This window comes from Notechis scutatus, chromosome 2, assembly GCF_049901735.1.
Source record: "Notechis scutatus isolate UNSWTSFEM ecotype Mainland chromosome 2, rNotScu1.2, whole genome shotgun sequence".
NCBI classification, from domain to species: domain Eukaryota; kingdom Metazoa; phylum Chordata; class Lepidosauria; order Squamata; family Elapidae; genus Notechis; species Notechis scutatus.
The window spans coordinates 173,365,316-173,378,393 of NC_142010.1; the positions used below are offsets into that span (position 1 = coordinate 173,365,316).

General features: G+C 37.4%; 1 protein-coding gene across 6 annotated transcripts in view; it reads right to left on the reverse strand.

Annotated features, from left to right (window-relative positions):
* GNE (glucosamine (UDP-N-acetyl)-2-epimerase/N-acetylmannosamine kinase) overlaps positions 1-13,078 on the reverse strand; it is a 69,294-nt gene that overhangs the window by 15,397 nt on the left and 40,819 nt on the right. For 5 of the 6 annotated variants that reach the window (XM_087957417.1, XM_087957422.1, XM_087957416.1 and 2 more), the window contains 7 exons: positions 10,754-11,205; positions 10,108-10,260; positions 8,413-8,625; positions 5,391-5,478; positions 3,340-3,550; positions 1,550-1,679; positions 322-543 (listed from right to left, as the gene is read on the reverse strand). In XM_087957417.1, the coding sequence (XP_087813543.1) occupies positions 322-543; positions 1,550-1,679; positions 3,340-3,550; positions 5,391-5,478; positions 8,413-8,625; positions 10,108-10,260; positions 10,754-11,205 (1,469 nt within the window). Of the gene's footprint in view, positions 1-321; positions 544-1,549; positions 1,680-3,339; positions 3,551-5,390; positions 5,479-8,412; positions 8,626-10,107; positions 10,261-10,753; positions 11,206-12,498; positions 12,623-13,078 lie in introns of those variants that run through there. The other variant, XM_087957421.1, reaches the window with a different exon arrangement.

The following is a 13,078-nucleotide window of genomic DNA, read 5'->3' on the forward strand; positions in this document are numbered from 1 at the left end:
AGCGGAGGGGCTATTCCAAAGCCAAGGATTTAGCAGATCAGGTGGTCAATGACCGTAGTTTGCGTCAGTTTAAATCTAATAAAATAAGAGGAACCATGTGAGTAGTTTCCTATTATTTGCAGTAATCTCAATTCCCTGCCCAAATCTGACATTTCCTGTAGTTTAAGGGAATTTAATCATGTACCCAACATCTGGATAGAGATTACAGCCATTTGCACATGATCTATTACAATAAATGCAACATCTGAATATGAGACAAAATTATTACTTGATTCCAAGTAAGACTGAAAACTGCTTTAGGAACTTTGAGGAAATCGATACCTGTGCCAGTGATAACGGTTATAAAGTCTTCCACTCCTTTCCCATGTCCAAATTTTCTTTCTGCTAAAGCCGCACAATTGCCATCATTATCCACCCAGACTGGCAAATGCAGGGCGTCTGATATTGGTGTCCGCAAGTCAATAGCATTCCACTCCTGAATAAGTTTTGTGGAGTGAAGAACAACACCTTCTTGGGGATCTACTCTTCCACCTGTAGATATGCCTGAGACACACAGCGTATATCAAGTTCTATGAAGAACAGAACTCTATTAATTCTAGCATTTTTAAAAAAGAATCCAAAATAAAGCTTTGTTAAGTGTTGGCTTCCCATTCCGAAACAAAACTGAACAACTTCCTTCCTCAACGAAACAACTAAATCTAGCAGTTCTGTTTTACATTACTTTTAACTGTAAGAAGAATTCTTCAATAAACCCCCAAATAAGTAAAGAACTGTTACCATATGGTAACCCATGCCACAATTTTCTGTTTAAATTTGTATTATCTAATAAGATGCAGAGACACATTGTCTGAATTCCCATATATTGTTGATTGTACCTTAACCATATATAGTAACACACACAAAAAAATTACAAGACAGTATCATAAAAAAAAATGAAACAGGACAAAATCTTCAAAAATGTAGAAATTAACAGGAGCTGTCCTGCTTATTTCAATCTAACTCTTGATCAGTGCCTTTTCTGCCTATTATAATTTTGAGGGGGAAAGTATAATTGAAGACTATATGTACAATTTATAATTGTCTGCAGAAGTACAGCTTATTATGATATATATAAGGCATGGGACTTGAGAATTTTATTTATTTATTTAGTGCCTCTGGGTCAGGTTTTGGCTCCTGGAGACTGCCTGGAGAAGTCCCTGCAGTTTTCCTGGGAAGGTTTTTCAGAAGTATTTTGCCAATGCCTCCTTCCTAGAACTAAGACAGAGTGACTGAAATAAAGTCATCCAGCTGGCTTTATGCCTAAAGCAGGGCTAAAACTCTCACTCTCCCAGTTTCTAGCCTGGTGCCTTAACAACTGTACCAAACTGGCACTCTGAGAACTGTATACCAATTTTAATATATTAATCCATTTTGCAGTCCATCAACACCAAGATACCTGTTTGTAAATTTCAGCACATAGCAAACACTTCCTTTTATTATATTTGAAATGCACAACAACGTCTTGCCTTCATTGCATAAAACAAAAAAATATGATGCTTATTAAACTTACCTACGCCCAGAATTCTGCAATTCAGGTCTACTGCTTCTGAGGCAGCTTCTATACACATCTTAAGGATCAATTCTATTCTATCCTCATAAGTTTTAGGGTTCAGTTGTATGTATTTCTTAACAATTTCACCCTAAGAGAAAAGAAAAGCCCATCAAACTCTTATTTTTTTACTTTCTTCTGTCATAAAGTGCTGTTCCCACAGGTTATAAAATGCGGCACAGAGTGATAGACTATGTGCCATCAAGCCATTGTCAATTCTACTGACCAGTCAGAATAAAAATTGGAGATGAGACATGTATTCAGTACAATAAGCAAAAAAGTGCTGTATACCGGTAGTCCTCAACTTACGATCATCTGTATGGTGACCATTTGAAGTTACAGCGGCACTGGAAAAAGTGACTTATCACTGTTTTTCACACTTACAACCATTATAGCATCTCTATGGTCATATGATCACAATTCAAGCATTTGGCAACTAGCATGTATTTATGATGAAGATTGCAATGACCTGGGGCCCACCATTTGTAATCTTCCCAGTGGTTTCCAACAAGCAAAGTCAATGGAGGAAGTCAGATTCGCTTAAGGCTGTATGATTCACTTAACAACCTCAGTGATTTATTTAATAATTGTGGTAAAATGGGGAGAACTCACTTAACAACTATCTTACTCAATGAAGATTTTGGGGTCAATTGTAGTCGTAAGTTGAGGACTAACTGTATGAAAAGAGAAGTCTTTGTATGTGTGTCTGCACTTTCCGGGCCAGACAAACCACATGCCCAACCTCACTCTCAGCTTATTTGCTGGCCTGCAAAGGAGATGAAAATGGTGGAGTTAATGCCTTTTGCAACAGGAAAAGCACAATGTGTAAGACAATCCTGGTTTAAGATGTCTTTTAAAAATTAATTCAGTTAAATTAATCCTATGAGTTAAAAACAAACCAAGCAAGAGTTTTAAGGGGACAAACATCCTGTTCTTAGGAGGCCTAAACTTTATAGAAGGTGCTATTATAAAAGAGCTCCATTATACAGTGAAAGGAGAAACGGCTCCGCTAAACAATGCCCACCAACTGCAATTTTTACAATGCTTTTTTTTTTACAATGCTTATGCAATCCTAAGGCAGGTTTGTTATGACATGGGAGTCCAAGACCACATTGTGAGTAGCAGTGCAGAACAGAATTCATTTTTAGCAACTTTTTTTAAAAATTCTTTTTACTTTACATAGCTCACCCTGTGTTTCCTGAATCAGGATGTATCTACATATGATAGATCCTCATTTGGTTTTAAATCATTGTTTCACTTAAGCCAATTCATCTAATGTTTAGATTGCACTTTAATATAATGGATTGTTTGAAAATTGGAATTATTTAGTTGCATTTATATTCCACCTGTTATCCAGGACTTCACAACATGGGGTCTAGTCTCAATTTAACTCCACAGCAACAGGGGTAGGTTAGGTTGTAAGATAATGAATGAGCTTTAATCACTTTGCATACAGAACACCAAAGCATGTTTTATATATATATTTAAATGTTTTATTTTATAGAGAATTGATACCGATCAGTATTATTTTCTCTTTTCTTCCTCCATGTTTTCTTCTGATATCAGAGGTTTTTTTTTCCCTTTGAATATCTAATTTATTACCTTCTTAGAAGAAGCTGCCACATTTTAGTAAGACAGCATACAGGGATCATTTAAAATTTTTTATAATTATTATACTATTTAAAATTATAAGTGTGTTATTCTCAGCACGACACCCCCGGTGGATATAAACCATTCTGATTTATAATTACCTTCATGCTGACAATTGCTACTCGGAGATTTGTTCCACCCAGATCCACTGCCAGTGCACTCTGGGTTTCTAAGATATGATCAATATCTTGGGAAATGCTTTCTTTCACAGTAGGGAAGCAGAATTTCTTTTGAAGGGGTTCCTCAAGGTCAATAGATTTAAGGAACTTCAGAATTCTTGGAACAGCATTTCCATCGCCATATATTTTTGAACTGTAATATCAAATGAAAGAAATTATAATATTTCAAAACAGAAGGAAAGTATTCTACAAGCCAAACTTATAAATTCAGACTGTGAGTACACAAAGAGAGATGCCAGGAGGGATCAATTTTGAAAAAGTCATTTAAAAATGGTTCTTCAATATATTTACAACATTAAGCTAGGAATGCTTAGCATGGTGCTGGGATAATTAGTAAGACAGAAATTAATGTTTGCATTTATTTTCATTGGAGAGGAAGAGATGCATCCTCCTCTCCTTCCGCAAGTGCCTGAAGGCTTTTACTATGTTTAATAGAATCGATTTCAAAGTAAATATTCAGAGAATTGCCATCTTACTTTTTAATTTTAATATTAACAGAACCATGGTAGCATTAATAATCTGTGCACTTTTTATGCCAGCTAATCAGCTTGGTTTATATCTGATAATAATAATAATACATTTGTTTTTTTCCTTCTGCTTTGGTAGCCATCCTGCAAATTCTAAATTAAGCATCGATGCACAGATTAATGGCAACATATGTTAACCTGCTCTTATTTTAACTTGCTTATTCTTCCTACGCTAAGGTGTCCTCAAAGAGAAAGAACCCCAGTTCATCTGAAGGAAGTTTCAAGAAGCAAAGGAAATTGGAAAGAAATTTGTAAGCACAGTTGTGATCATGTGACTTTTTCACTTGGGACTATTTCATTTAATGACCAATTGCTGGTACCAATTGCTGGCATTAAGTGAGGACTACTTATAATTGTGAGCCTAAGTAGAAAAAGCTATCTACCGTAGGATGCCAAGTGCATGACATAAACTAGGTCAATAATTCTAAAATCACAGACACTTGATCAATCCTATTGTCAGATAGCAGTCACAAATTCCTGGGACTGTCTATTACCAACAAAAATTAAATCAAAGAAGTTCAGAAAGGTTCTGAACTATAGGACATATATATTGTTATGTAACACAAAGTTCTAACTTTTCTATTATAACCTTTTTAATTTGTTATGCTAATTACTTTACACTAAACTTTATTTTTATTACAAATAAATAATAATTAGTATCTGACTGTACAGAAACTGTAAGCTTGTCAATGCCAGATCATACCCATTCACTAATCAAGAATTAATACACCATAAAGCTACCTTAAGGGTGTTCATGAAAATAAATATACCACCATAAATACAAAGTCAGCAAAAAAGATTGGCAATCTGTAAAATGACTACTGGGGAAAAATTGCCCTTTCATAAAATGCTGCAGTGGCAGATATAACCAGTTACAAAGCCCAGATTTACCAAATACTTTTTGCTTCTTTTCCTGAACAATGTTTGTTATTACCTGGACAGGCAGATTCATTTCCATACAAAACGCAGCCATACATCATTTTTATTCTCTAAGGTAGCTCCTGGAACCCATCTGGGTTATAAGAGTTTTCTCAAACATCAAGAGGGTGCTAGAAACTAGTGTTCTGTAGGATGCCAGCTTAACTATTTTGATGAAAAAAACATCTAGCTGGGCAGGGAGTCCTGGGATTTGGCAAGGGCAGTATCTATGGACACAATCTTCTGTACACCCTTTATCTTTCAAGGTAAAAAACAGGCAAGCATATTTTTTTAATGTATGGTAGTAGTAAATCTGAAGCAAACAGATATACATCAGCGAAATGAATTATGCAAACTATCATTAACTCTGTAGGACAGCATTTTTAAATACAAAGATACTATTTAGTTTATCACACAACTGCTTTCCCAATGCCATGTATTAGCTTATTTGTAATAAGCTGATGCTTTGAAAAATTTGCAACACATAGTGATAGTTTCTCTTGGTACCTTAATTTTTCTTATACTCACCAAGGGTATTGTTTCCCAAACTGGATGTGCAAAGCTTGAAGTATCTTGTCTTGGGAATCAGCATCTCGCACGTGAAGGACATTCTCTCCTTAAAAAAAAAAAAAAAAACAAACCAAATACCCCCAGAATATTAAATATCATATTAGAAGAAACTGAATTTAAAATGAAACATACTTGCTTAATACAAAAGAACTAAATGCTGGACAAAAAAATAGTTTAATAATCCGACTTCTTTACTCTTGCATTGCAGCAAATAGCATAATTAATAATAATGCTATAATCATAATTAACATAATGCTGATGATACTCAGCTGTATGTCTCGGCCCGTGGTGAGTTAAGTGTTGCTGTGTCCTCCCTCTCGCAGTGCCTGGAGGTTGTTAGGGGCTGGATGGGGAGCAACGGTTTGAAACTAAACCCTTGCAAGACCGAGTGGCTCTGGGTCTGGGGTTCGTTGGTTCAGAGAGATTTACCACCTTTAGTCTTTGATGGGGTGGCACTACCCCAAACAGACCCTGTGTATAATCTAGGGGTTTTCCTGGACTCACGACTCCTGTTCGAAGAGCAGGTGGCGGTCGTGGCCAGGAGGGCCTTTGCGCAACTGCGAGTTGTGCACCAGTTATGCCCTTTCCTGGATCAACGGTCCCTACTCACAGTCACTCATGCCCTGGTCACTTCCCATCTTGATTATTGCAACGTGCTGTACATGGGGCTGCCCTTGAAGAGCATCCGGAAGCTCCAGTTGGTGCAAAATGCAGTGGCCTGCATTGTTTTATGAAGACCCCGGTATACACATGTATCACCTCTCCTGCAGGAGCTGCATTGGTTGCCAATTTGCTTCCGGGTGCAATTCAAGGTGCTGGTTGTCACCTTTAAAGTCCTTCATGGCTTGGGTCCAGGTTATCTGAGGAAACATCTCTTGCCAGTGACATCTACCCGACCCATTAGAGCGAGGAGGCAGGGAATGCTGCGGGTCCCACCCCTGAGGGAGATACACCTGGTGGGACCTAGAAGAAGGGCCTTCTCAGTGGTGGCGCTGTCTCTCTGGAACATCATCCCCCCAGAGATTAGAATGGCCCCCTCATTAATACTATTCTGAAAGGCACTGAAGACCTGGTTTTGGCAGCGGGCCTGGAGAACCCAGAGAGGGATGGAACCCATCAGATGGCTAGTGTGATCCGCTGTCGTTGGGGTGGGGGGTTGGGAGTTGGTTTTTGTTTTGTTTGTTTTGTTTTTTGTTTTCCCAAATTTTGTTCTATTGTACTTTACTAATTTATTTGATTCTTTTTGTTAGTTCTTATTGTTTTTATTTTTATTTTTTGTTTTAAATAGGATTTTACATTGTGTAAGCCACCTCGCGTCGCCATGGGCAAATAGGCGGCAATATAAAATCAAATAAATAAATAAAAATAAATAATTAAAACAATTAAATGACCTAAACATCCATTTCTTTTTCTGTATTTTAATTATTGTTAGTTGCCTTGATTTCTTGGTTGAAAAAATAATAAAACAAATTACATCCGGTTTCTGGTTTTCATATATGTTGACAAGATGCATATTTTAAAATATCATTTGCAGAGCTGAATTAATAAAAGGGTGTACTCATGAAAAGCACAGATGGATAAATGGTTGATGGACAAATAATGCATTTCATTATATAATCCACAAATCTTAACAGAAATTAAAATATAAGCCTGTTTATTTGGTCTCTTAACTGCATCGAGCAATTACCCAAAGAAGTGCACTCTGTTAAAGAAATCATACAAATAAGTAGGCTTCCTGTTTCACAGGAAGAGAAAAATAAACCCAGAAAATACATTTCCTCTAATTTTACCTCGCTTTTCTAGGCTTGTCTTCTTGATTAAAATTACAATTTTAATCAGCCCCCTGTTCAAGTCAGAAAATGTTTTGCTTCCATAGAGATACAGTGGTAATGACTGCCCAACCCTGCCCCTCAATTTCCATCAATAAATTGAGCAAGATGTGCTCCCTTCCAAGTTTCAAATTCTCCCTCTCCATTTCCCTTGCAGCTTTAATAGTTTGGGAAGAGGGGAGAATGACAACTGAATTCAGGAACTAAATTCTACTGGAAGTCTTCACTTAGGCCTTGTGTACTATCCAATCAACCATCTTTCTCTAGCCACCTGACAATTGGAGCTTCTATGCTACTTTCTGCTGCTAAGCCCTCCATCATAAAACCAGGAACATCTGCACCAGCATACATTTACTTGACAAACATGGAAATGCCGAGTTCTAAGAGACAGATTTAAGTGCAATGTGGAAATTAGCTTGGACATCAACAACATTTTGGCTCGCAGCTGAGAACTTTGTTTTGTCATATTCAGGAAGAAAGCCTCTTTTCCACACTGCCTAGGAAATGTGAACTACGAATAGTCATGGACTTACAACCATTCACTTAAGAGACCATTCAAGGTTACAGCGACACTGAAAAAAGGGACTTGCAATCAGTCCTCATACTTTGAATCACTGCAGCATCCCCATAGTCACGTGATCAAAATTTTGGAGCTTGTTAGTCGGCATGTATTTATAACGATTGCACTGTCCTGGGGGAATCATACGATCATCATTTGCCACCTTCCCAGTAGCTTCTGAAAAGCAATGTCAAAGGGGGAATCCAGATTTGCTTAACCATGTGATTCTCTTAATAGCTACAGTGATTTGCTTAAGAACTATGGCAAAAAAAAAGATTGTAAAATCAGCCACAATTCACTGAACAACTGTCATGGTTAGCAATGGAGATTCTGGTTTCAACTATGGTCGCACGTTGAGGACTATCTACAGTGTTTCAATTCTACATAAACAGTAACTTTCAGTTTGTCAGATAGTTCTCTCCACCCTTCAGATTTCAGGTTCTAGTTAAGAGCATGACCACAAGAATCTTATCTCTAGCATGAAAAATACATGTTTTTGTTTAGTCTCACTAAAGAATTTGACATGGCTACAGAAAGTTTTCAATTAAAACAAAGAAACCTAATGCTATACCATCATTGCTGTTTTAAATACCTGTTTCTCTCCCTATCTGACGGGTTCCAAGATTGATGACAGGGGTTCCAAATGCCCCAACTTCTCGTACACCACAGCTGCTGTTTCCAATCATGCAACCTGCATGAGCCAATAGCTGGATGAACTGATCAAAGGGAACATTTTTTACCGCACGGAAATTTGGGTGATGCTCAATCCCTTTCTTCCTCATTACCCGAACCATTTCTTTGCTCCCTAGGATAAAAAGACGATAAGACTTTTAATGTATTTTGAATAAGCGTAAGAGAACTGGGAAGGTATACAGAAATTATTACAAGCCACTTTGCTTAATGAAATCAGAAGATAATCTTAGCGCTGATCAATTATTGTAATTCCTTTTCAAGATAATCTTTATGTCAGGGTTCCAAGTAATACACCCATAATAGAACTCCGAGGCAGGTAGATTCCTCAAAGAATTGGTTTATTGGATATATCATATTGGTACACAGGCTGGTGAAAACCCACTCTGAATATTCCTGCGGTTTTACCTAATTAAAAGTAAAAGGTTTTCCCCCTTCCCCAAGCAATCAGTCACATGGTACAATCATGTCTTCCCATTGCCTGGTAACTTCACTCCTCCTCTCTCCTGTGGGAACGTCCTTTGTTCCCAAGACAAAGTATTTTGTTTTGGCTACAAACCCCATCTATCTCTATTGCCCCTCCCTATCCTTCAGCTCAAGTGTGGCAACACTGAAGCTTAGAAAATGGCCCCGCTCAGGCCAGCTTCAGGGCTGACACTTTATGTACCACATTCTGCATATTTGTGTAAGAAATGTCTAACTACTTGGGCAGAAAAAAAAAAAAAAGGCTTCTACTTAATTCATGAGTCTATTTTTAGCTTTCAAAAATGCATTCCAGTTTCTAAAAATCTCCAGTGTTAATATGAAGCAACCCAACAAATACAGAAAAGGAATCTACCATACCGACTTATTCCTGAATTAGTTACGAATAAAATATTCGACATCTGAATAAAAGTTAAAGAGGATGAATGTGACTCTTTCTTTTATGAGCAAAACAAATGTGGGCTTAAAGATGAATTAAACTTTAGATGGGGAACATGACACTTTATTTTACATAAGAGGATAGGAATCTGGGGAAGTTCTCTAAAGGTTCAGAGGACAGAAAAGAAGCTGAATGGTCTTGAATATTCATCAGAGACAGTTCTCGCTTAATCATCACTGGTTCAGCTACATTACGATGGTGCTGAATAAGCGGTACTTATGAACAGTCCTCAAAGCTCCAGCCACTGCAGCATCCCTGTGGCCATGTGATCACGATTTGGAGGCTTGGCCACCAACTCGCAATTATGACGTTGCAACATCTCACAATCACACGATTACCATTTGCAACCTTCACTGCTGGCTTCCACAAGCAAAGTCAATGGGGAAGCTCCCAGGATTTAACAACAGTGCAGGATTTGCTTAATAACATCAACTACAAGTCCCAGAACTGCTGTTGCTAAGCTCCACAATCATGTGACATTGCACTTTACCTTGGTAGGTAAAGTGTTTAGTGGTGGAATTTCCACTCCCAATTACACTTGTTAATCAAGGATACCTGTATTTCTGTCAAAGAAATGAAAGGATAATAATCATAGCACTATCACTTAAATTTTATGCATATATTTACATTTCTAATACAGTACATTAACATATTCATAACAGTCATATCACTCACCTGCATCAATATTTGGGAATAAAATCAAAGTCCTCTTGTTAAAAGAGATGAGGGCATCCAAAGTCAGTTCAAACATCTTTACAGAATGTTTAATGTCTGTGGTCACAGGATGCTGTAAAGCGATTATATACTCTTTTGGCTTCACGCCCTCACCTGTGAAAACAATGTAAATGTACAAACTTAAAAAGCAAAATTGAGTTACAAAAAAAAGCACAGAATTCATTAAAGACCATGGTGACAGTCAGAAAAAAAAGTTGTAATGTCAAATCTGGTCACATGATGCATCAATTTATGACCACAGTCATAATTCCGGGCTCAGTAAGTTGAGGACTACCTGTAACAAGATCCCTTTTTCACATTCTAATGTGAAAAGTATGCTGATAAGATTAATCTAGACTTCTGTTCCATGGTGCAGCTGTGGAATTTACAGATTATAAATTCTACTATATAATCCAAAGACAAACATCTTTGGTACATCAAATTGTAACTACCAACTATAAAGGCAAACCCCAACAGAGGCCAGATAATCCTCTTTTTGCTATGTACCTGGGATTATACAATAAGATTATGGGGCAATATGAATTTGATGGGTTGTACTCTGCTTCATGAAATTGTAGTCTTACATATACATACACAACTCATTTACCTAACCACATCCGAATAATGCTCATATAATCCTTATTTTTGGCGGACAGCAGCTTATCATACGAAGGGCATCCTGCTAGAAGGATGCGATCGTGGTCTTCACACATAGAGATCAAATGCTGTTCTGCACTTCTTGTGCAACACACATGGTAATGAGCCAGCTTGGTAATGGCATGCCTGATGGAGTCATCTATGGTCCCGCTGACTTCTCCACCTTCAATGTGAAGGATTCGAATGTTCATTAAGGCAGCAGAGGTAGCTAGTGCTAAAGCATCAAACCGATCTCCGTGGACTATCATTATGTCAGGTTTCAGGCGATTGAGCACATCGGGCAACTTGACTAAGGCAAGACCAACGGATTCCACCATAGCTGCTTCATCTTCTCCTCTTACTATTGTGTGTAATCTGGTGTGGATGTCAAAGTCATCTTGTTCAATCATACGGTAGGTATTCCTGGAAAGAGGGAAGAGGAAAAGTGCTTAAGACTGCAGTGACATACACTTTAACATCAAAATGATTCAGTATGCTAGTTACTGAAATTAATGGTAGAGTCAAAATATTTCTCTGACAACGATGGGTAATATGAACAATTTCGATCCCAAGAAATATAATAATAATAATAATAATAATAATAATAATAATAATAATAATAATAATAATAATAATAATAATAATAATACAAAAACAACTGGAGCACCACTTGAACACCATTGGCATTGACAAATTTGCCATCAGTCAATTGCAGAAGGCAGCTTTACTTGGAACTGCTTCCATCCTGCAACTATCCGTAACACTGTCAAACATCCAGATTTGCCTATCCCAGGTCCTTAGGAAGGACTTGATAGGTAGACAAAAATGCCAAACCCAGTCTGAACATCTGGCTGAGTGTGTGATGATCAATAAAAATAGTAATAATAGTGACTGTGGCAAAAGTAGTACCAATAGTAATAGGCGCCTTCAGTGCAATTCCAAAACAACTGGGGCACCACTTGAACACTATCAACAATGACAAAATCACCATCATCAATAGCAAAAGACATCTTTGCTCAGAATAGCTTTTATCTGTAACATCATTAAACATCCACATCTGCCTCTCCTAGATCCATGGGAAGGACTCAACCAGTGGATGAAAAATGTCCAATCTAATCTAAACCTCTGGCTGACTGTGGAATATAATAATAAATATCATCATCATAATAAATAAATAAATAAATAAATATCATCATAATAAAATATTATTAATAAAACCATTCTTTAAGGGCTGTACAGGTAAATCCTCAACTTACGGCCACAATTGAGCCCAAAATGTCCATTGCCAAGCAAGACAGTTAAAGTGAGTTTTACTCCCATTTTATGACCTTTCTTTCCACAGTTGTTAAATGAGTCACCTCAGTTGTTAAGTTAGTAACATGGTTATCAAGTGAATCTTGCTTGTCAGAAGGTTGTAAAAGGTGATCACACGACCCCTGGATATCACAACTATCGTAAATACATGCCAGTTACCAAGCACCTCAATTTTGATCACGTGACCATAGGGAAGCTGCAACAGTCATAAGTGTGAAAAACAGTCATAAGGTCACTTTTTTCAGTGCCATTGTAACTTTGAATGGTCTCTACACAAATGGCTATAAGTCCAAAACTATCTGTATCTGCAGTGCCCCTCCAAGATAGGTATAGCAAGTATCTGTAAGTCTGTTCCCAATTATTAAGAAATACTGACTTCAGAAATCATTAAAAAATGCATACATTTCAGCAAATGAAGAAACATCTCTTCAAAGGTATCTGTTGCAAAAATGAAGAACTGGGACAGATTATCACTGGTTTCTGTTGCTATTCTCAGAATCATTACAGCAGGAAATTGTATCATTGTTGAACCTAAAAAGATAGAGACCTAAAGTATGGATTCCTGGTCATTTTCATTTAAAGACCAGTCGCTTAACAAATGGTCAAAGTTAAGACAGATTTTTTAAAAAGTTACTTATGACTCTAAGAGTTACAACTGCTGCATGCTCACTTCACGTCCCACCCTATGATCACATGATTTGGAGTACTTGACAACCAACTCACATTTACAACTGGTTACAATGTACAGTGTACATTGTACTGGTCACATGACTATGATTTGTGACCTTTTTGCCTGTTTCTGACAAAAAATGCCATTCAGGAGGATCGGTTTGCTTAATAACCAGGTGGGTTGCTTAATGACAATTTCCCTAACAACCAATGACTTGCTTTACAAGCATCATAAAAACGGTTCTAAAGGTGGTGACCAAAACGACTTACAATCAAAATTCCCGCCCAGGTGGGGAGGCGGGGCTGGCATCGC